Source organism: Ornithorhynchus anatinus, chromosome X3 (assembly GCF_004115215.2).
Source record: "Ornithorhynchus anatinus isolate Pmale09 chromosome X3, mOrnAna1.pri.v4, whole genome shotgun sequence".
In the NCBI taxonomy this organism is placed as follows: domain Eukaryota; kingdom Metazoa; phylum Chordata; class Mammalia; order Monotremata; family Ornithorhynchidae; genus Ornithorhynchus; species Ornithorhynchus anatinus.
This window is the reverse complement of record NC_041751.1, coordinates 32,875,968-32,898,140: the sequence shown is the minus strand read 5'-3', so window position 1 is coordinate 32,898,140 and position 22,173 is coordinate 32,875,968. Positions and strand designations below refer to the sequence as shown.

The 22,173-nt window shown below is 52.6% G+C and overlaps 1 protein-coding gene and 11 non-coding genes across 12 annotated transcripts; 6 read left to right on the top strand and 6 right to left on the bottom strand.

Moving 5' to 3' along the window:
* Positions 1 to 1,691: 1,691 nt before the first annotated feature.
* Positions 1,692 to 1,773, top strand: TRNAS-CGA. The gene has a single exon. It is a non-coding gene; the product is annotated as a tRNA-Ser (tRNA).
* Positions 1,774 to 3,324: 1,551 nt separating this feature from the next.
* TRNAS-GCU lies at positions 3,325 to 3,406 on the top strand. Its single transcript has one exon. It is a non-coding gene; the product is annotated as a tRNA-Ser (tRNA).
* Positions 3,407 to 3,489: 83 nt separating this feature from the next.
* TRNAN-GUU lies at positions 3,490 to 3,563 on the bottom strand. The gene has a single exon. It is a non-coding gene; the product is annotated as a tRNA-Asn (tRNA).
* Positions 3,564 to 4,907: 1,344 nt separating this feature from the next.
* TRNAG-CCC lies at positions 4,908 to 4,978 on the top strand. The gene has a single exon. It is a non-coding gene; the product is annotated as a tRNA-Gly (tRNA).
* A 2,536-nt stretch (positions 4,979 to 7,514) lies between these two features.
* On the bottom strand, positions 7,515 to 7,597 carry TRNAL-UAA. The gene has a single exon. It is a non-coding gene; the product is annotated as a tRNA-Leu (tRNA).
* A 749-nt stretch (positions 7,598 to 8,346) lies between these two features.
* TRNAS-UGA lies at positions 8,347 to 8,428 on the bottom strand. Its single transcript has one exon. It is a non-coding gene; the product is annotated as a tRNA-Ser (tRNA).
* Positions 8,429 to 9,806: 1,378 nt separating this feature from the next.
* Positions 9,807 to 9,877, top strand: TRNAG-CCC. The gene has a single exon. It is a non-coding gene; the product is annotated as a tRNA-Gly (tRNA).
* A 606-nt stretch (positions 9,878 to 10,483) lies between these two features.
* TRNAA-UGC lies at positions 10,484 to 10,555 on the bottom strand. The gene has a single exon. It is a non-coding gene; the product is annotated as a tRNA-Ala (tRNA).
* A 391-nt stretch (positions 10,556 to 10,946) lies between these two features.
* On the bottom strand, positions 10,947 to 11,019 carry TRNAK-CUU. The gene has a single exon. It is a non-coding gene; the product is annotated as a tRNA-Lys (tRNA).
* A 2,735-nt stretch (positions 11,020 to 13,754) lies between these two features.
* On the top strand, positions 13,755 to 13,827 carry TRNAK-UUU. Its single transcript has one exon. It is a non-coding gene; the product is annotated as a tRNA-Lys (tRNA).
* Positions 13,828 to 14,824: 997 nt separating this feature from the next.
* On the bottom strand, positions 14,825 to 14,896 carry TRNAA-CGC. The gene has a single exon. It is a non-coding gene; the product is annotated as a tRNA-Ala (tRNA).
* Positions 14,897 to 17,604: 2,708 nt separating this feature from the next.
* On the top strand, positions 17,605 to 21,503 carry LOC114807603 (zinc finger protein 689-like). The gene is made up of 3 exons (XM_029053800.2): positions 17,605 to 19,095; positions 19,814 to 19,947; positions 21,194 to 21,503. Exons 1-3 carry the CDS (start codon positions 18,736 to 18,738, stop codon positions 21,501 to 21,503), a joined length of 804 nt encoding a protein of 267 aa, XP_028909633.1. The 5' UTR covers positions 17,605 to 18,735.
* The last annotated feature ends 670 nt before the right edge of the window (positions 21,504 to 22,173 follow it).

Below are 22,173 nucleotides of genomic sequence, written 5' to 3'. Positions count from 1 at the left end.
ATAAGAGTTAAGAAATCACCGATCATAAGTCACAGTCAATAACGACCACATCTAGGAGGACTCCTAGGGAATGGCGTACCTAGGGAATGGATGCGAATCTGGTCGGGTACGATTTAGGTGGGTGAAGATTTCTTATAAAGAGAAAGAAATCAGGAAAGGTGCTGATCTAAGAGTCGCCCCCAAATCAGGAATTGGAATAGGAATCGGTGGTGTTTCCAGGGACAGGGTAGGGAACCGACAGCTGGGAAGTGGAAAAAGGGGCTAGAAAGAGCATCATCTCTTTGGAAATGTGGTGGTGGATGGAGAAGGCCTTTGCCGGTCCCGCGGATTGTCCCCCAAAACCCAAACAGATGGGTTTGGGAGCGTATTAAACCCAAGTGGTCTTTGGAAGGCCACGTGACTCGACTTATATTGGTATATTTTGGGCCCATCATCAGGAGGACTGATTGGAGAAGACACTAAGGCTGGGAAAATCCAGGGAAAAGGGGGAAGAGGCAATTGGGCAGCCACAGACCCCAACTGAACAACCTTTGGAAAGGTGGCGGGTCACGGCAGAGGACGGCACGTCCTGGACAAAGTCTATCCATGGAGTGGCTGGGAATGGGAAGAGACTCGACGGCACTTAATAATAATAATAATAATAATAATAACAACAACAATGACTCCCATCGGCAGAGTCTACCAGCTGTGAAATCTTGCCTTGGCAGGGATTGTCCCTCTTTGTGGCTGAATTGTACTTTTCCAAGCGCTTAGTACAGTGTTCTGCACACAGTCGGCCCTCCATAAATACGAATGAATGCCTCTAAATTGTAATAATGATAATGACGATGGCCATTGGTTAAGCGCTTACTTAATAATACTAATAACGATGATGATGGCCATTTGTTAGGCACTTACTATGTACCAAGCACTGCTCTAAGCACTATCCTAGCAGTGGCGGTCGTCACCCCAAACCCGACCCCGATCAGCCTAGAACCTTGATTATTTAATAATAACGGTATTTGTTAAGCGCTGACTATGCGCCAAGCACTGTCCTAAACGCTGGGGTAGATGGAAGGTGATCAGAGCCCGGGCTTGGGAGTCAGAGGTCATGGGTTCGAATCCCGACTCCGCCACTTGTCAGCTGGGTGACTTGGGGCAAGTCACTTCACTGGGCCTCAGTGACCTCATCTGTAAAATGGGGGTTAACGGTGAGCCTCACGTGGGACGACCTGATGACCCCGTATCTCCCCCAGCGCTTAGAACGGTGCTCTGCACATAGTAAGCGCTTAACAAATACCAACATTACTTTGTCTCACGCGGGGCTCCCAATCTTCACCCCCATTTGACAGATGAGGCCACTGAGGCCCAGAGAGGTGAAGTGGCTCGCCCAAGGTCACACAGCAGACAAGTGGCGGAGGCGGGATTAGAACCCACGTCCTGGGACTCCCAAATCCGTGCTCTTTTGAGGCAGGTCGCTCCCCCTTCCCTGCCCCTTCTTTCTCTTCTTCTTTCTCCTCCTCCTCTCCTTCCTCTTAATGACGATGGTATTTGTTAGGCGCTTACTATGTGCCCAGCACTGTTCTAAGCGCTGGTTCTGCTCCTCTCATCCCTCCTGGACTTCCATCTCTTCCTTCCTTCTCACCTTGAACGCTTCCTCGTCTCCCCGTCGTTGGGAGCAACAATTCCTTCTCAATTTTTGGGAAAAACGAGCTGTGATGGCCGAGTGGTTAAGGCGTTGGACTCGAAATCCAATGGGGTTTCCCCGCGCAGGTTCGAATCCTGCTCACAGCGGCCTTCTTTTACCTGGCTAGAAAATAGAATTTTAGATGGACTATAACACTGAGCTAAACGTTGGGATTTTATATGGAATGGAGGGAGCTGTCAGAGCCATGACCGCAGGGCCTGCAGCAGGCAGAGAGGCCGAAGACGCAAAGGCAGAGGAGGAAATTCCTCCCCCTGGGATGGATGGATCCATCTCTAATATTTATTGAGCGCCCACAGCGTGCAGAGCACTGGGCTAAGCGCTTGGAAAGTACAGCGCAACAAATGAGTGCCCGGGAAACTACAACAGGGTGTGTAGACGAGGTCCCTGTCCCCAGGGAGGTGTCAATCTAATAGCACCGACTAAGGGCCTACCGAAAGTGGAGGCGAGACCTCTTATCCAAAGAGCACGGGCTTTGGAGTCAGAAGTCATGGGTTCGAATCCCGGCTCGGCCACTTGTCAGCTGTGGGACTTTGGGCAAATCACTTCTCGGTGCCTCAGTTCCCTCATCTGTAAAATGGGGATTAAGACTGTGAGCCCCACGTGGGGCAACCTGATTCCCCTGGGTCTACCCCAGCGCTTAGAACAGTGCTCGGCACATAGTAAGCGCTTAACAAATACCGACATTATTATTATTATCTCTGCCTCGTCCACCTTCTCCCTCTGCCCTGGAAGTCTCCTTTCCTCTGATAGAGAGGCAGCGTGGGAGTCAAAAGGTCGTGGGTTCTGATCCCGGCCCCGCCACTGATCAGCTGTGTGACCTTGGGCCAGTCACTTCACTTCTCTGGGCCTCAGCGACCTCCTCTGCAAAATGGGGATAATAATGTTGGTATTTGTTAAGCGCTCACTCTGTGCAGAGCACTGTTCTGAGCGCTGGGGCAGAGTCAGGGTCATCAGTTTGTCCCACTTGAGGCTCACAGATAACCCCCATTTTACAGATGAGGGAACTGAGGCCCAGAGAAGTGAAGTGACTTGCCCACAGTCCCACAGCTGACAAGTGGCAGAGCCGGGAGTCGAACCCAAGCCCTCTGCTTCCACAGCCCACGCTCTTTTCACTGAGCCACACTCCCAGGTGGGACCACCTGATGACCCTGAGTCTCCCCCAGCGCTTAGAACAGTGCTTGGCCCCTAGTAAGCGCTTAACAAATACCAACATTAGGACCCTATTTATTTGATTTTGTTAATGAGGCGTACATCCCCTTGATTCTATTTATTGCGATTAAGTTGGCTTCTTTCTGTTCATCTCTCTCCCCCGTTTAGACTGTGAGCCGTCAGTGGGCAGGGATGGTCTCTCTCTGTTGCCGAATTGTCCTTTCCAAGCGCTTAGGACAGTGCTCTGCACCTAGTAAGCGCTCAATAAATACTATGGAATGAATTATTCTCTGGGCCTCAGTTCCCTCATCTGGAAAATGGGGGTGAAGACTGGGAGCAGCAGAGGAGTCCCTTGTATCTCCCCCAGCGCGCTTGGCACGTAGTAAGCGCTAAACCAACACCATTTATGATTGTGATTATTATGATCTGACTGCTCGCCCAAATTCCAAATTCTGCAACAAATTCCGTTGCAAGAGGTAAAGGAAAGAGACGAGGTGGCCGAGTGGTTAAGGCGATGGACTGCTAATCCATTGTGCTCTGCACGCGTGGGTTCGAATCCCACCCTCGTCGTGTGCTTTTTTTCATTTTATTTGCTTTTAAAAGGAGCACTAGAAGTAAGGCGCTGACATAAAACCCATTAAAAACCGCAGAAACGTCCCTGGGTGGGCTCGAACCACCAACCTTTCGGTTAACAGCCGAACGCGCTGACCGATTGCGCCACAGAGACATGTATTAGACGCCTCCCTCTGCCATATTACTGCGGTATGAGGTTCTCCCTGCTTTCCTTCCCCCCCCCCCCCGCCCAGGATTTGCTGGACAACGTTGATGTTCCATCCCATTCATTCACTCCATCGTATTTTGGATGGATTATAATAAAAATGATGGCATTTGATAAGCGCTTACTATGTGCAAAGCACTGTTCTAAGCGCTGGGGAGGATACAAGGGGATCAGTTTGTCCCACGTGGGGCTCACCGTCTTCCTCTCCATTTGTCAGTTGAGGGAACTGCGGCACAGAGAAGTTAAGTGATTATTGATTGATTATTCATTCTTATTGGATGCGGAACACCGTACTAAGCTCTTGGGAGGGTACAATACTACCATAAACTTTCATTCAATCGTATTTATTAATTGAGCGCTTACTATGTGCAGAGCACTGTGCTAACAGATACATTCCCTGCCCACAACGAGCTGCCAGTCCTTTCTCCCCACTTAAACTCTTAGATTCGCTCTTTCAATCGTATTTATTGAGCGCTCGCTGCGTGCAGAGCACTGTACTAAGCGCTTGTGGGTGGGAAAGGAACCATGTCCCATATCCACCCGTGTATTTCTCCCCCAGAGCTTAGTACAGTGCTCTGCACAGTATGAGATGCAACGTGGCTCAGTGGATAAAACCCAAGTGGAAAATGATAATGATGGCATTTGTTAAGCGCTTACTATGTGCCAAACACTGTTCTGAGCGCGGGGGGGAGATAGAAGGTGAGCAGGTTGCCCCCCGTGGGGCTCCCAGTCTTCATCCCCATTTTACAGAGGAGGGAACTGAGGCCTAGTGAAGTGACTTGGCCAAAGTCAACAGCTGACAAGGGGCGGAGCGGAATTAGAACCCACGACCTCTGACTCCCAAGCAAGGCCTCTTTCCACTGCCACTGGATAAACCAAAGGACTGAGACTGAAAAGGACCTGGGTTCTAGTTCAGCCTGGAATTGCTATTTTCCCCGTTTGATCCTCGTTAGGAGGGCGTTAGAGGAGGCATTGTGGCCCAGCGGTGCTGGATTAAGGCTCCAGTCTCTGCGGGGTGCTGGGTTCCAATCCCACCACTGCCACTGTTAATTTATATCTTTCCCAACGCTTAATTCTATTTATGTGTAGTGATGCCTGTCCACTTGTTTTATCTTGTTTGCCTCCCCCTTTTTGAGCCCGATGTTGGGTAGGGTTTGTCTGTGCTGCCGAATTGGACTGTCCAAGCGCTTAGTCCAGTGCTCTGCACACAGTCAGCGCTCAATAAATACGATTGAAGGAAAGAATGAATAAAAAGGTCTTTTAAAATTGTCTCCTTGGGAGAAAAGAGCGAAAGCATTGGTGGTTCAGTGGTAGAATTCTCGCCTCCCACGCGGGTGACCCGGGTTCGATTCCCGGCCAATGCAATGATTTTATTTTAATAATAATAATGATGGTGCTTGTTAAGCGCTTACTATGTGCCAAGCACTGTTCTAAGCGTTGGGAAAGATATAAATTAAGCAGGTCGGACACAGTCCCTGTCGCGGATGGGCCTCACACTCTTAATCCCCATTTTACAGAGCAGGTAACTGAGGTCCAGAGAAGTTCCTTGACTTGCCCAAGGTCACACAGCGGACAAGTAGAAGTCCCACAATTTCCCCGTTAGCACCTCGGTACCACCTATACTGATGGTACTTGTTAAGCGCTTATTATGTGCCAAGCACTGTTCTAAGCGCTGCAAGTTAAGCAGGTTGGACACAGTCCCTGTCGCAGATGGGCCTCACTCTCTTAATCCCCATTTTACAGATCGGGTAACTGAGGTCCACAAAAGTGAACTGACTTGCTCAAGGACACACAGCGGACAAGTAGAAGTCCCACAATTTTCCCGATGGCACCTCGGTGCCACCTATAATGATGTACTTGTTAGGCGCTTATTACGTGCCACGCACCGTTCTAAGCGCTGGGATAGATACAAGTTAAGCAGGTTGGACGCAATCCCTGTCGCACGTGGGCCTCACACTCTTAATCCCCATTTTACAGATCGGGTAACTGAGGTCCAGAGAAGTCAAGTGACTTGTCCAAGGTCACACAGCGGACCAGTAGAAGTCTCACAATTTCAACCGTTAGCACCTCGGTACCACCCAACCACCAGAATGTACAGACGCCCCAATCCCATTTCGGTGCATATCTTTTACTACTAATTTTAGTAATACTAATACTACCATTACTAATACTAATCCCAACTAATTTATATTATTAATCCATCTTCCCTGCTGGACTGTAAATTCAGCGAGGACAGGAATCCCGTCTTTCTATTGTCCTCTACCAAGGATTTACTTAATAAATGCTCTTCCTACGGCAATACAGTAGAGCTCACCAAAGAGTACTAATGAATTAATTGATTGTTGCCTCCACGTCTCACTAACCATCAATAAACAACAGAAGTAATAAGACATTTATGGGACAGTCACTGGGTGCAATGCACTGTACCAAACGCTCGGGAGAAGACAATAGAGATAAAAGACCGAATCCCTGTCTGCACGGATTAAGGAGGGAGACGGTCACAGCATTAATTATGCATAGGATAAGAATAATAATAACAATAACTGTGGTCTTTGTTAAGCGCTTACCTTGTGCCAAGCACTGTTCTAAGCCCCAGTCGTTATCCGAGAAGCAGCGTGGCTTAGTGGGAAGGCTTGGGAGTCAGGGGTCATGGGTTCTAATCACTCAACCTCTCTGGGCCTCAATTACCTCACCTGGAAAATGCGGATTAGGTCAATGAGCCCCACGTGGGACAACCTCCTTACCCCAGCGCTTAGAAGGGGGCTTGGCACGTAGTAGGCGCTTGACAATGAACATCTTCATTATTATTATTATCCGAGAAGATTGTCCCGCAATAATCAGATCCGATTATTAATTACTAATTAGTATTACCAATCCATGTCTCACTCGGGGTTCATTTGCTCGTGTGCCCAAGGGGCTGGTCTGATATTTCCAAGAGGGAAGAGTAACCAGCTCCGGGTAGTAAAGGCTGGACCCTGCTGGTGCCTCAGTTTCCCCATCTATGAAATGGGGATCAAAAGTGTGAGCCCCACGTGGGACAACCTGATTACCCCTATAATAATAATAATGGAATTTGCTAAACCCTCATTTCCTTCTAACCCCTTTCATTGGAGAGAAAAATGAATGAATTAAATAGGGTAGGAGGTCGTTCTCTCCTGTACCTTTCCAACCAGATAATGAAGGGATTAGAAGAATTCATTCATTCAAGTCTATTTATTGAGCGCTTACTACCTGCAGAGCACTGTACTAAGCGCTTGGAAGATACAATTGGGCAACAGATGGAGACAATCCCTGCCCCAAAACGGGCTCAACAGGCTAGAAAGGGGGAGACAGCAAAACAGAACAAGCCATCAGTGGATAATAATAATAATGTTGGTATTTGTTAAGCGCTTACTATGTGCCGAGCACTGTTCTAAGCGCTGGGTAGACAGAGGGGAAGCAGGTTGTCCCACGTGGGGCTCACAGTCTTAATCCCCATTTTACAGATGAGGGAACTGAGGCCCAGAGAAGTTAAGTGACTTGCCCACAGTCACACAGCCGACAAGTGGCAGAGCTGGGATTCGAACTCATGAGTCCTGCTTCCAGGGCCCGTGCTCTTTCCACTGAGCCACGCTGCTTCTCTAACGAAAGCCAATTTTAGGCCTGTCCGTTTCCAGGGTGTAATGGGTAGCACTCTGGACTCCGAATCCAGGGATAATAATAATAATAATAATGTTGGTATTTGTTAAGTGCTCACTATGGGCCAAGCACTGTTCTAAGCGCTGGGGGAGATACCAGGTCATCAGGTTGTCCCACGTGGGGCTCACAGTTTTAATCCCCATTTTACAGATGAGGTAACTGAGGCCCAGCGAAGTTAAGAATTAGATAAAGAGTATTAATTTTCTTGCTCCAAAAATCAGCTACCAGGAGTGGGGTTCGAACCCACGCGGACACACGTCCATTGGATCTTAAGTCCAACGCCTTAACCACTCGGCCATCCTGGTGGACCCGATTGATTATTTCCTGTATTTCCTGAGGGCAGATACTTCTTTTCGTTCATTCATTCAATCGTTTATATTTATTCATTCGCTCATCCAATCGTATTTATTGAGCCCTTACTGGGCGCCGAGCACTGGACTAAACGCTTGGAGAGTATAATTCAGCCATGAAGAGAGACAATCCCTGCCCACACCGGGATTGCAGTCTAGGAGGGGGGAAGACAGGCATCAAAACAAGTAGGCAGGCATCAGTAGCATCGATATAAATACATCGAATTAGAGATATAGATATATCAGTAATAAAATAAATAGAATAATAAGTGTGTACAAATATAGGCAAGCGTTGTGGGGAGGGGGGTAGAAGAGAGGGAAGGAGTCGGGTCGATGGGGAGGGGAGGAGGAGCAGAGGGAAAGGGGGGCTCCAACAAGCCTTCCCTGTTTCACTCCCAGTATTCCCAGATGGATCCACTCAATAATCCCCCCTACCTCTAGTGGATTTATTCATTCCCGCCCCCTCTATCCGACTCAACAATTCATGTCTGGATGGGGACTGTAATCTGTTTCTGCCCCTATTTTCCCTTAGGGTGTAAGCTCCTCTTTTCTTCTTCTAAGCTCTGAGTAGAGTGCTTTGCACATAGAAATTAATTAATGATTTGGTTTTACTCCAGGAATCCCTTTCCCCGGGGGAAGCAGGAAAACGGGCTCCCATGGAGCTGTCCAGATTCCGAGAATGAGGAGAGAGGGCAAAAGAGGGCCGCTGTGAGCAGGATTCGAACCTGCGCGGGAAATTCCCATTGGATTTCAAGTCCAACGCCTTAACCCCTCGGCCATCACAGCCCCGATAGAAAGATTTTTTTTTTTTTTAAGGGAAAAGCAGAAGAAAAGGGTCATGCAGAGACCATGGAGAAGGAGGAGGAGAAGGATGAAGAAGAGGAAGAGAAAGAGGGAAAAGAAGAAGAAAAGAGGAGGAGGAAGACGAGGAGGAGGAAGAGGAAGGGAAAGAGGAGGAGGAGAAGTAAGAGGAAGAGAAAGAAGAAGGAAGAAAAGAGGAGGAGAGAAGGAAGAAGAGAAAGAGGAGGAGGAGGAGGAGGAAGAGGAGAAGAAGGAAGAGGAAGGGAAAGAGGAGGGGTGAAATGAGGAGGAGGAGGAAGAGGAGAAGAGTAAAAGAAGGAAGAAGGGAAAGAGGAGGAGGAAGAGGAGGAGAGGAAAAGAAGGAAGAAGAAAGGCAAGAGGAGGAGGAGAGGAAGAGAAGGATGATGAGGAAAAGAGGAGAAAGAAGAGGAGGAGGAGGAAGGAGAAAGGAGTAAGATGAGGAGGAGGAAGAGGAGAAGAAGAAAAGGGAAGAAGAAGAGAAGAGGGGGGGAGAGGAAGAGAAGGAAGAAGAGAAAGGAGTAAGATGAGGAGGAAGAGGAGAAGAGGAAAAGGGAAGAAGATGAAGAAGGGAAGAGGAGGAGGAGAGGAAGAGAAGAAGGGATGTGAGGAAGAGAAAGAGGAGGAGTATTTCAAGGAGGAGGAAGAGAAGGACGAAGAGGAAGGGAAAGAGGAGGAGTAGGATGATGAGGAGGAGGAAGACTATTATAATCAACGTGGGAATGAAGTTGCCACTTAAGGCTCCTTGGACCCCACTTCCTACCGAGCCCACCCCATTGCTGCTCTCAGGGCCCTGGGCCACCTCCTCTTCCTTTCGTTCCATCGTATTTATTGAGCGCTTACTGTGTGCAGAGCACTGTACTGAGCGCTTGGAATGGACAATTGGACAACAGAGAGAGACAATCCCTGCCCAACAACGGGCTTCCTTGACGGCCAGGCTGCAGCCTAGGGATCCTGCAGCAGCGTGGCCTAGTGGCAAGAGCCGGGGCCTGGGAGTCAGAGGACGTGGGTTCCAATCCCGACTCCACCACTAGTCAGGTGTGTGACTTTGGAGAAATCACTTCACTTCTCTAGGCCTCAGTTCCCTCCTCTGTAAAATGAGGATGAAGACTGTGAGCCCCATGTGGGGCAACCTGATCACCTTCTATCTACCCCAGCTCTTAGAACAGTGCTTAGCACATGGTACACCCTTAACAGATACCATCATTATTTATAAGCGCTCGGTCCAGTGTCCTGCACACAGTAAGCGCTCAATAAATACGATTAAATGAAGAAATATGAATACAACATGTCAAGCAGGCCTCTTTTAAAAATTTTCTCTTTCAAAAAAAAAACAAAAATGAGGGTACTGGTGGTTCAGTGGTAGAATTTTCGCCTCCCACGCGGGAGCCCCGGGTTCGATTCCCGGCCGATACACCGTCTCCTTTTTTCCTCCTCTTCCCCTGAATCATAATGGAAAATTTACTATTTTTCCCTCCTAAAAATAATTATAATGGCCACGGAGATGATGGTGGTCATTCATTTATTCAACCGTATTTATGGAGCGCTTAATGTGTGCAGAACACTGGACTAAGCGCTTGGAAAGTCCAATTCAGCAACAAATAGAGACAATCCCTGCCCACCACGGGCCTGACAGTCTAGAAGGGGGGAGACAGACAACAAAATGGTATTGCTTTCATGATTACTATTGGCATTCTACTGGTTTTATTTTTGTTACTGTTATTCGAATCCGTTGAACCGACAACTAACGTCGCGACTTAGTATTATTCTTATCATTCTCATTTTTATTATTGATTTCAAGTAAACCCTTGTTTAGGGCAAAGCACTGAAATTAACGCTGGGGCAAGTTAAGACCGTGAGCTCCACGGGGAATATTCTGATTACCTGGTAGCTACGCCCGGGCTTACAACGGTGCGTGGTACAGAGTAAGCACTTAACAAACATCATCATCATCATTATTATTAATAATAAAGGCGGACCTGGAGGTAAAAGTCTTGCTAAACCAAGGGATACAAAAGGTAGTGGAGATGCCGGGGATCGAACCCGGGGCCTCATACATGCAAAGCATGCGCTCTACCACTGAGCTACACCCCCCTCTGCAAAACGCTCTGCCATCCACACTGTTGGGGGAAAGATTGGGGGAACTAGGAAACGAATTTTATTGATGCTATTGATGTCTGTTCTCCCCCCCGCCCCCTTCTAGACTGTGAGCCCCTTGTTGGGTAGGGCTTATCTCTATTTGCTGCCGAAAAGGACCTTCCAAGCGCTTAGTACAGTGCTCTGCACCAAGTAAGCGTTCAATAAATACGATTGAATGATTGCATCCTGGCCTTGGTTGCAATCCAGAATTGCCCGGCTACCTGGGGGGAACCAAAGGTCTGGGGGGGGGGATTAGAGCAAGGACCTGGGAATCACAAGTAGTTCAGATACCCTGGACTTGGTTCCATTAGAGAGAAGAAGTTGGTAAATGGAAATAAAATTCAAGCGCCCAACGTGGGGCTCGAACCCACGACCCTGACATGAAGAGTTTCATGCTCTACCGACTGAGCTAGCCGGCCAACTGGAAGATAGCAATTTTTTGTCGCTCCCTCCCTTTTCCTCACACCCTCTTCTAAGGAAAAAGTGGTTCTGGAGGTAGAAATCAACCTCAGGAGAGATTTGCCACTAAACCTCCGAGATGCTGCCCGGGAAGGGGGAAACTTTCCTTTGTCTGCTGTGTGACCTTGGCCAAGTCACTTCTCTGGGCCTCAGTGACCTCGTCTATAAAATGGAGATGGAGACTCTGAGCCCCACGTGGGCCAGGGACTGTGTCCAGTCCCCTTTGCTTGGATCATCCCAGCGCCTAGTCCAGGGCCTGGCACATAAGAAGTGCTTAACAAATACCTGTCATGACATAAATTTCAGATTCCGACCAACTGGAATTCCCAGGAATTTGATCCAAGAAACTGATTCCTTAGGAAAGGTCTGTGTCCAATCCCATTTGCTTGGATCACCCCAGTGCCCAAGGAAACTGATTCCTTAGGAAAAGACTGTGTCCAACCGCATTTGCTTGGATCACCCCAAGGCCTAGTCCAGGGCCTGGCACACAAGAAGTGCTTAAAAAATACCTGTCATGACACAAATTTCAGATTCCGACCAACTGGAATTCCCAGGAATTTGATTCTATAAACTGATTCCTTAGGAAAGGACTGAGTCCAACCCCGTTTGCTTGGATCAACCCAACGCCTAGTCCGGGGCCTGGCACATAAGAAGTGCTTAACAAATACCTGTCATCACATACATTTCAAATTCTGACCAACTGGAATTCCCAGGAATTTGATCCAAGAAATTTAGGAAAGAAAATTCCTCGTCTCTGGGTGGGCCACGAACCACCAACCTTTCGGCTAAAAGCCGAACGCGCTGACCGATTGCGCTCCAGAGATATTCGTCCATCTCTTATATTCTCCTTTTCCGGCCTTACATTTCCCCCCACGTCATTCATATAGATTCAATCATTTCTTTATTCATTCCCTCATTCAACCGTATTTATTGAGCGCTTACTCTGTGCAAAGCGCTTGGGAAGTACAATTCAGCAAATAGGGACAATCCCTGCCCACACAGGGCTGACAGTCTAGAAAAGACTTACTTTTTTGCTAGAGCGCTTACTGTGTGCAGAGCACTGTACTAAGCGATTGGGAAGGGAACCCGTCATTGGGCAGGGATGGTCTCTATCTGTTGCCGAATTGGACATTCCAAGCGCTTAGTACAGTGCTCTGCACATAGGAAGCGCTCAATAAATACGATTGAAGGAATGAAAGTACAATTCAGCAATAGCAACGATCCCTGCCCACACCGGGCTGACAGTCTAATAACAATAATGTTGGTATTTGTTGAGCGCTTACTATGTGCAGAGCACTGTTCTAAGCGCTGGGGGAGATACGGGGTCATCAGGTTGTGTCACGTGAGGTTCACAGTCAATCTAGTCTAGAGAAGACTTCCTTTTTTTTTGGTAGAGAGCTAACTGGGTGCAAAACACTGTACTAAGCGCTCGGAAAGTACAGTTTAGCAATAGAGAGAGACAATCCCTGCCCACCACGGATTTACAGTCTAGAAAAGACTTTTTTTCTGCTAAAATTGAGCACTTACTGTGTGCCGAGCACTGTACTAAATGCTGGGAAAGTACAATTCAGTAATAAAGAGACAATCCCCGCCCACAACGGGCTGACAGTCTAGAAGGGGGGAGACAGACAGCAGAACAAGTCATCAGGCATCAATATAAATAAATAGAATTATAGATATAATAAATAAAAGTATAGATATATACACACCCAAACGAGGAAACGGGCATCAATGCAAATAAATAGAATTATAGACATGTACGCATATACACGAGTGCTGTAACCCCCGCGGTTGGTTGGACACAGTACCTGTCCCACATGGGGAATCACCGTCCTTATCCCCATTTTACAGATGAGGGAACTGAGGCCCAAAGTTGGCGACTTGCCCAAGGCCACCCAGCAGGTAAGTGGCGGAGTCGGGATTAGAACCCAGGTCTTTGTCGCCCCAGACACCCACGCAAGGACCCTTGCCGGCTAGATCTTCGCGAAATGGAGAGCGGGGAAGTACCTGCAAACAGCTTGAGGATTTGGGCCCAAACCGATTCTTCAGTAACGAGGGAGTCAGCGCTTAGCACAGTGCTTGGCACATAGTAAGCGCTAAACAGTCACCGTCATCACCATCACCACCACTTTTCTGCTTTGTGATCTTGGGCAAGTGACTTCACTTCTCTGGGCCTCCGTTCCCTCATCTGTAAAATGGGGATGAAGACTATGAGCCCCAGCTGGGACATCCCCACTACCTTGTTTCTCCCCCAGCGCTTCGAACAGTGCTTGGCACATAGCAAGCGCTTAACAAATAACATCATTATCATTACTCTCTGGGCCTCGGTTCCCTCATTGTCAAATGGGGATTGAGACTATGATAATAATAATAATAATAATAATGTTGGTATCTGTTAAGCGCTTACTATGTGCAGAGCACTGTTCTAAGCGCTGGGGGAGATACAAGGTGATCAGGTTGCCCCACGTGAGGCTCACCGTCTTCATCCCCATTTTTCAGATGAGCCCCACGTGGGGTGGGGACTGGAACCCACCCCATTTGCTCGTGTTCATCCCAGCGCTCAGTACAGTGTCCGGCACGTAGTAAGCGCCTAACAAATACCATACCTATCATTCTTATTATTGAGCAGGTCAGAGGCCAGGAAGCCAAATGACTTCATCCATCAGACAGCATCTCAGGGGGCGTCACCTACAGAGCCCGGGTAGCTCAGTCGGTAGAGCATCAGACTTTTAATCTGAGGGTCCAGGGTTCAAGTCCCTGTGCGGGCGAAGAGCTCTTTTATTCATTGTTCCAGATCCAGGACTCTCACCCCAACATATCACCTGATTTATATGTCATCTTCTATGTTTATTTGTATACAAATACGTCTATACAGGACTCTCACCCTAACATATCGCCTGATTTACCTGTCATCTTCTATGTTTATTTGTATATAAATGTCTCTCTCTCTCTCTCTGTTATCTGACCATGCCAACGATTTATAAATTTGCCTCAAAAATTGTCAAAGAAGTCTGTTGTCATCAAGTGTTACATTTAATAGCTCTTACTTGGTGCGAAGCGCTGGGAGAGAGTCAAGATCATCAGACCAGGTACCGTCCTCGCACTGCAACGGGACTGAGGATGGGGCTTAGCACAGTGTCAGCTTTCATTCGTTTATTCATTCGGTGCTATTTATTGAGCGCTTACTGCGTGCAGAGCACTGTAATCATAATAAAGTTGGTATTTGTTAAGCGCCTCCTCTGTGCAGAGCCCTGTTCGAAGCGCTGGGGGAGAGCCAGGGTCATCAGGTGGTCCCACGTGAGGCTCACGGTCTTCATCCCCATTTTCCAGATGAGGTAACTGAGGCACAGAGCAGTGAAGTGACTTGCCCACAGTCACCCAGCTAAGTGGCACTGTACTGAGCGCTTGGAATGGACCACTGGGCAACAGGGACGATTCCTGCCCCACAACGGGCTCACGGTCTAAACGGGGGAGACAGACGGCAAAGCCCAACGAGTAGACGGGCATCAATACCCTCAAGAGAAATAGAATCATCTTAGCACGATTCTATTAGCAAGTACCATTTATTTTATTTTAAAAAAAGGAGGGAGAGCAGGAATGCCACAGCTGTTTTGCAGACGAGGAAAATGAGGCCCAGACAGGAAACACCTGGTGGTCGACGGTTCTGATTCAATGACGGGGCAGTTGAAGATTTGGGGAGAAGGCAGGACCCCTCTCTTTAATAAACTCTTGAAATTCTAGGCCTTGGAGCAAAAAATAAATCAGTGGAGATGCCGGGGATCGAACCCGGGGCCTCATACATGCGAAGCATGCGCTCTACCACTGAGCTACATCCCCTCCCTCTTTTCTTGTTTTTCCGAAAAATCCGACAACTTTGTCAACCGAAGGCCCACGTCGTGTCCAAGATTCATTTATTGAGCCTTTACTGTGTGCAGAGCCCTGTCCTAAGCGCTTGGGAGAGCACGATTCGGCCACAGAGAGACCATCCCTGCCCAATCTTGCAGTCGAGAAGGGGGGAAACATTCATTCATTCTGATTGAGCTCTCACTTTGTGCAGAGCATTGGACTGAGCCCTTGGAGAGTACAGTTCGGCCACAGGTAGAGACAATCCCTGCCCCCCACGGGCTCACACTGTGCGAACCATTTCACTAGATTATATAGTAGACTCTACTCCAGTACTATTATGATGCATAATAATATGTACCCTCCCCAGCGCTTGGAACAGTGCTTTGCACATAGTAAGCGCTTAACAACTGCCATTATGATTATTTTTACCAAGGATTTGGCATTATATTACATAGGAGACTACCCTAAAATACTATTTTGATACATAATAATATGAATCCTCCCCAGGGCTTGGAACAGTGCTTTGCACGTAGTAAGCGCTTAACAAATGCCATTATGATTATTTTACCAAGGAATTGGCATTATATTATATAGTAGACTACACTAAAATACTATTATGATGCGTAATAATATGAATCCTCCCCAGCACTTGAAACAGTGCTTTGCACATAGTAAGCTCTTAACAGATGCCATTATGATTATTTTACCAAGGATTTGGCATTATATTACATAGGAGACTACACTAAAATACTATTATGATACATGATAATATGAATCCTCTCCAGCACTTGGAACAGTGCTTTGCACATAGTAAGCGCTTAACAAATGCCATTATGATTATTTTTACCAAGGAATTGGCATTATATTATATAGTAGACTACACTAAAATACTATTATGATACGTAATAATATGAATCCTCCCCAGCGCTTGGAACAGTGCTTTGCACATAGTAAGCGCTTAACAGATGCCATTATGATTATTTTTACCAAGGAATTGGCATTATATTATATAGTAGACTATACTAAAATACTATTATGATACGTAATAATATGAATCCTCTCCAGCGCTTGGAACAGTGCTTTGCACATAGTAAGCGCTTAACAGATGCCATCATTATTATTTTACCAAGGAATTGGCATTATACGATATAGTATATAAGATTAGCATCATCCTGTCGGTTGGGAATCATTATTATTGAGGGAACGTAATACATTTTTCACTGTTTCGCTGGGTGTGAAAAAAAAAATGGCTCCCGCATCGGCCGGGAATCGCACCCGCTTCTCCCGCGTGGGAGGCGAGAATTCTACCACCGAACCACCAATGTGCCCACATTTCCCTCCTTTTCCACAATTTCCACAACGTCCCCATCGTTTTCCAGTCGGGAAGCATTCGGGCCTACCTCCCGGACTCCCATCCATTCATTCAATCGTATGTATTGAGCGCTTACTGCGTGCAGAGCACTGTACTAAACGCTTGGAAGGTACAATTCGGCCATAAAGAGAGGCAATCGCTACCCAACAACGGGCTCACGGTCTAGAAGGGGGGAGACAGACAGCAAAACTAAACAAGTAGACCGGCAACGGGTGGGTTTAATTTCAAAGCTCCGCATTTTGGCATCGCACCGGCTGACCAGGCTACTAGTGGCCAGAGCCCGGGCCTGGAAGTCCGAGGGACCTGGGTTCTAATCCCCTCTTCGCCACCTGTCTGCTGTGTGGCCTTGGGTAAGCCACTTAATAATAATGTTGCCATTTGTTAAGCGCTTACTATGTGCCGAGCACTGTTCTAAGCGCTGGGGTAGACACAGGGGAATCAGGTTAACTTCTCTGTACCTCAGCTACCTCCTCTGCGAAATGGGGATGAAGACTGGGAGCCCCATGTGGGACAACCAGATGACCTTGTATTCACCCCAGCGCTTAGAACAGTGCTTGGCACAGAGTACGGGCTTGGGAGTCGGAGGATTTGGTGTCGAATCCCGGCTCCGCCGCTTCCCAGCTGGGTGTAAAATGGGGATTAAAACTCTGAGCCCCACGTGATGACCCTCGGTGGAAAAAGCCCGGGTTTGGGAGTCATAGGTCCTGGGTTCGAATCCCAGCTCTGCCCCTTGTCGCAGAGACAAGTGCTTAGAGAAGCAGCGTGGCGCAGTGGAAAGAGCATGGGCTTTGGAGTCAGGGCTCATGAGTTCGAATCCCAGCTCTGCCACTTGTCGGCTGTGTGACTGTGGGCGAGTCACTTCACTTCTCTGGGCCTCAGTTCCCTCATCTGTAAAATGGAGATGAAGACTGTGAGCCCCACGTGGGACAACCTGCTTCCCCTGTGTCTACCCCAGCGCTTAGAACATAGTGAGCGGCACATAGTGAGCGCTTAACAAATACCAACATTATCACTTGTCAGCTGTGGGCCCGTGGGCAAGTCCCTTCACTTCTCTAGGCCTCAGTTCCCTCATCTGTCAAATGGGGATGAACTGTGAGCCTCACGGGGGGCAACCTGATGACCCTGGAGCTGCCCCAGCGCTTAGAACAGGGCTCTGCACAGAGCGAGCGCTTAACAGATAGCCACATTATTATTAGGAAGGCGGGAGAAGGGAGGAAGGGAGGGCAGGGCCTGGCTGACACCGAGACGGCGGGGCCTCCGGCGGCCTAGAGCGGCCCCGGAAGTGCCCTCCCCAGGGCGGAAGTGCCGGCGGACGGACCGACTTCCGGTCGTCTCGGTGGTCGGGGAGGGGGAAGGGCCTCGCCACCGTCTCGGGACGCTGAGGAGCGGCACCGGGGTCCGCCCCGGGGCCTCACCTCTCACCCCTCACCCCTGACCTCTGACCCCAGGCCGCGCTCCAGCGGGGACGGGGGAGCGCGATCCCGGGGAAAACCCGGCCCGGCCCCTGCTGGAAGCAGCGCTCTAGCGCTCTCGCGGGGGGGGGGGGAGCGCTATCCCGGGGAACGCTCTGCCCGGCGCCCGCTGGAGGCAGCGCTATAGCGGGGGGGGGAGAGCGTTATCCCGGGGAACGCTCGGCTCCCGCTGGAAGCAGCGCTCTAGCGGGGGGAGCGCTATCCCGGGGAAAGCCCGGCTCCTGCTGGAGAGAGCGCTAAGCGGGGGAGCGCTATAGCGGGGGAGCGCTATCCCGGGGAAAGCCCGGCTCCTGCTGGAGAGAGCGCTAAGCGGGGGAGCGCTATCCCGGGGAAAGCCCGGCCCCTGCTGGAAGCAGCGCTATAGCGGGGGGGGGGAGCGCTATCCCGGGGAACGCTCTGTATAGCGGGGGAGCGCTATCCCGGGGAAAGCCCGGCTCCTGCTGGAGAGAGCGCTAAGCAGGGTGAGCGTTATCCCGGGGAACGCCCGGCTCCTGCTGGAAGCAGCGCTATAGCGGGGGGGGGGAGCGCTATCCCGGGGAACGCTCTGTATAGCGGGGCGAGCGCTATCCCGAGGGAATTCCCGGCCCGGCTCCCGCCGGAGGCAGCGCCGTCCCGGGACGGGCCTCGGTGACCTTCCCCGAGCGCAGAGCCCCGAGCGGAGCGTTGCGCAGAGCGGTGGGCGCAGCGCCATGGCCGTCCCAGAGCCCCCCAACACCTCGGGGCCCGTCGGACCGGAGGAAGGAAGAAGACTCTTCCGCGGCCGGTGATTCGCCCCCGGACTGGACCTCAACTCCTCGATGCGGCGCGGAGGACGGAGCCCCCGGGGTCACCCGCTCCTCCCCGCCTCGGTCTCCTCGCCGGCGCAGCAGACGGCGGCGTCCGTCCTCCCCAGCGGCCGGATCCCAGCGCTTCCCCCGGGCGGGCCGCTGTACTGAGCGCCCGGGAGGGGACGACGGACCGGTGCCCCGCCCGCCACGCGGTCGAGGATGGTGACGACCGACCCGAGGGCGGCAGAGGTCTGGGCCCCGTCGGCGCCGAGTCTGCCGGCTCAGGGGGGCGTCCCCCAAGCCAAGGTGGACAGCGGCCCCCGACCGGACGCCCCTCCCGCCGTCCGGCCGCCCGCCCGGCGCCTCCGTCGATTCCGCTCCCGGGAGGCGTCGAGCCCTCGCCGGGCCCCGGGCCGCCCGCGGGAGCGGATCCTCCGACTCCCGGTCCCGGACCGGTCCCCCGCCGTCCTGCCCGCCGACGCCGGGGCCCGGGTGCGGATCCGCCGCCCCCGGAGCGGCGACCGGGCCGCGGGGATGGTGGAGGAGCTGGAGCGGGAGACGGCCGGGCCGGCCAAGCAAGTGAGGGCTAGGCCGGGGCTCCGGGGGCTCCGGGGGCGGGGTGGGAGCCCGAGGAGGGGCCACGTCGCCAAGTGGAGGACCGCGGCCGACGACCGCTCTGGCCTTTCAGAATAATAACGATGGTGTTTCTTAGACGCTCCCTAGGTGCCAAGCCCCCTTCTAAGCGCTGGCGGAGATCCAGGGCTAATCAGGTGGCTCCCCGTCTCCATCTGTCTCCGTCTGCCCGCTGTAAGCGCTCAGTAAATACCCCCGATTCTAAGTTCCGCTTATCCCAGGTGCTCAGTACGGTGCTTTTTTTCAGCGGCACCTTTTTTTTTCCTTTTTATCGGTATTTGGTAAGCGCTTACCGTGCGTCAACCAGCAGAGCTTACAATCGGTGGTGTTTATTGAGCGCTCACCGTGCAGAGCGCGGTACCGAGCGCTCGGGAGAGGACAGTAGAACACTAAAACAGACACATTCCCTACTCAGATTGAGCTTACGGTCAGCCAGTCGTATTTACTGAACGCTTACGGTGTGCAGAGCACTGTACTGAGCACTCGAGGGCAATTTAACCGTAAAGAGGCACGTTCCCCGCCCGCGACGAGCTGACGGGCAGGTCCCCGAGGCCCAGACTCAGCAGACGAGGGGCGGAGGCGGGACTGGAACCCAGGACCCCCCCCCCCCCCCCGGGAATCTCCCACCCCGCCCCGCGCCAACCGTGCCGGTCTCCGTCCGCAGGGCCGAGTCCGGCGCGCCGGGCGAGGAAGCGTCGGCGGAGGACCCCGCGGGCCCGGGAGCGGCGCCACGGCCCTCGCCTCCCGCCTCCGCCCGCCGCCCCGAGGAGCCCCTCCGACGCCGAGACGCCAGACACGGTATTGCCCCCCGCCCTCCCCGCCCCCGGCGCCGACCCTCTGCGGAGCGCTCGGCCCGGCCCCCCCCCCCCGGGGGGGCGGGCGGACACGCGGCCCCTCCGGGAACCTCCCCTCTCGAGGTGCGGGACGAGCACGGAGTCGGGGAAGCGGGAGGTCCTGGGTTCTAATCCCCGCTCCGCCCGGCGCTGGCCGTACGACCCCCGGGCAGGTCGCCTCGCTTCTCCGTGCCGCTGCGGGCGGGGCTGGTCTCTCTTCATTCCTGTCTCCTACCTTCCAGCGCTTACTCTTTTTAAGCGCTCAGTACATTACGGTCGAATGAACACCCCAGCACCCCGCACAACGTTTGACGCACAGTAAGCGCTTAACCAGTACCGATAAAAAGAAAAAGGTGCCGTTAAGAGAGAGCACGTGGGATAAGCAGAGCTTACAATAGGTGGTATTTATTGAGCGCTTACAGTGTGCAGAGCGCTTGGGAGAGGACAGTAGAACACTAAAACAGACACATTCCCTACTCAGATTGAGTTTATAGTCAGCCAGTCGTATTTACTGAACGCCTACGGTGTGCAGAGCACTGTGCTGAGCACTCGAGGACAATTTAACCGTAAAGAGACACGTTCCCTGCCCGCGACGAACTGACAGGCAGTCAGTCGTATTCCTCGAGCGCTTCCAGGGTGCAGAGCGCCGTACTGAGCGCTTGAGAGACGACAGTTTAACCGTAAACAGACACGTTCCCTGCCCGTGACGAGCTGACAGTCGTATTCCTCGAGCGCTTCCAGGGTGCAGAGCGCCGTACTGAGCGCTTGAGAGACGACAGTTTAACCGTAAACAGACACGCTCCCTGCCCGTGACGAGCTGACAGTCGCATTCCTCGAGCGCTTCCAAGGTGCAGAGCGCCGTACCGAGCGCTTGAGAGACCACGACTGAACCGTAAACCCACGTTGCCCGGCCCGCAGCGAGCTGACAGGCAAGCCGGTCGTATTCCTCGAGCGCTTCCAGGGTGCGGAGCGCCGTACTGAGCGCCTGAGAGAGGACGATTCAACCGTAAACGGCCACGTTCCCGCCCGCCCACGAGCCGACAGGCAGGCGGCCGTATCGCCGGGCGGCCCCGCTCCCCGCCCGCGGCGGAGGCTGACGTCCCCCCCCCCCGGTCGCGTCCGTTGCAGACCGAGGGGTCCGGGGGCCGCCCGGCCTCACCGCTGCCCCGACTGCGGCAAGGCCTTCGGGCATGCACTCCAACCTGCTGCAGCACCGGCGGCATCCACAGCGGCGAGAAGCCCTACGCCTGCCCCGACTGCGGCGGGCCTTCCGCCAGAGCTCCCACCTGGTCCGGCCACCAGCGCATCCACACCGAGGAGAAGCCCACCAGTGCCCCGCTGCGCCAAGGCCTTCAACCGCGCACCACCCTCCTCCGGCACCAGCGCGTCCACACCGGCGAGCGGCCCTACCTCTGCCCCGACTGCGGCCGGGCCTTCAGCCAGAGCTCCAACCTGGCCCAGCACCGCCGCATCCACGCCCGGCCCGCCCTCCCCTGGCCCGCCGCCCGCCACGGGCCCTAGGGCCGGGACCCCGCCGCCTCCCTGGGTCACCTCCGCCCCGGCCCGCCCGTCGGCCGCGGGGCCGCGTACCGAGCGCCTCGGGGAGGACCACGGCACAAAGAGAGGCCTTTTCCCGCGGCCCCGTCCGGGGCCGGGCGCTTCGCCCCTCCGGGCCCCGGCTCCCTGGAGCCCGAAAGACTCAGAGCCCGACCGCTTCTTCCGCTCTTTCCTCCCCGCGCGACGCCAGGGTCCCCGGACCCGGCCGACGCGTCAGAATAATAAATCGATCGTAGCAGGCCCGACGACGGCCGGCGTGGTGTCCGTCGAGCGCTTGCCGCGCCCTGGACCGAGCGCCGCGGGGGACGCGGGCGGATCGGGGACGGACGCGGTGTCCGTCCCGCTCCCACTTTGACGGAGGAGGGAACCGAGGCACCGAGAAGTCATAAGACGTGGGCGGCGATCAAGCGGTCGAGGGGTTTATTCAGCGGTTGCCCAGGGTCACGCACCAGACGATCGTACCCTCCGGACCGTAGGCCCGGCCCGGGGAGGGGCCGGGTCCGTTGACCGGTCCGTCGTCCTCTCCCCGGTGCCGTGCACGCCGCGAGCGCTCCGTAAATAGGACCCAATGAAGGCCGAGGTGTGGGGATAGGCAGGGTGGGAGGGGAACGCGGGCGAGGGAAGGCGCCGGAGG

Coding starts and splice junctions, on each gene's coding strand:
- LOC114807603 (XM_029053800.2), top strand. CDS start 18,736: ATGGTGACGACCGACCCGAGGGCGGCAGAGGTCTGGGCCCCGTCGGCG. Junction 19,096..19,813: donor CGGCCGGGCCGGCCAAGCAA/GTGAGGGCTAGG, acceptor CTCCGTCCGCAG/GGCCGAGTCCGGCGCGCCGG. Junction 19,948..21,193: donor ACGCCGAGACGCCAGACACG/GTATTGCCCCCC, acceptor AACCTGCTGCAG/CACCGGCGGCATCCACAGCG.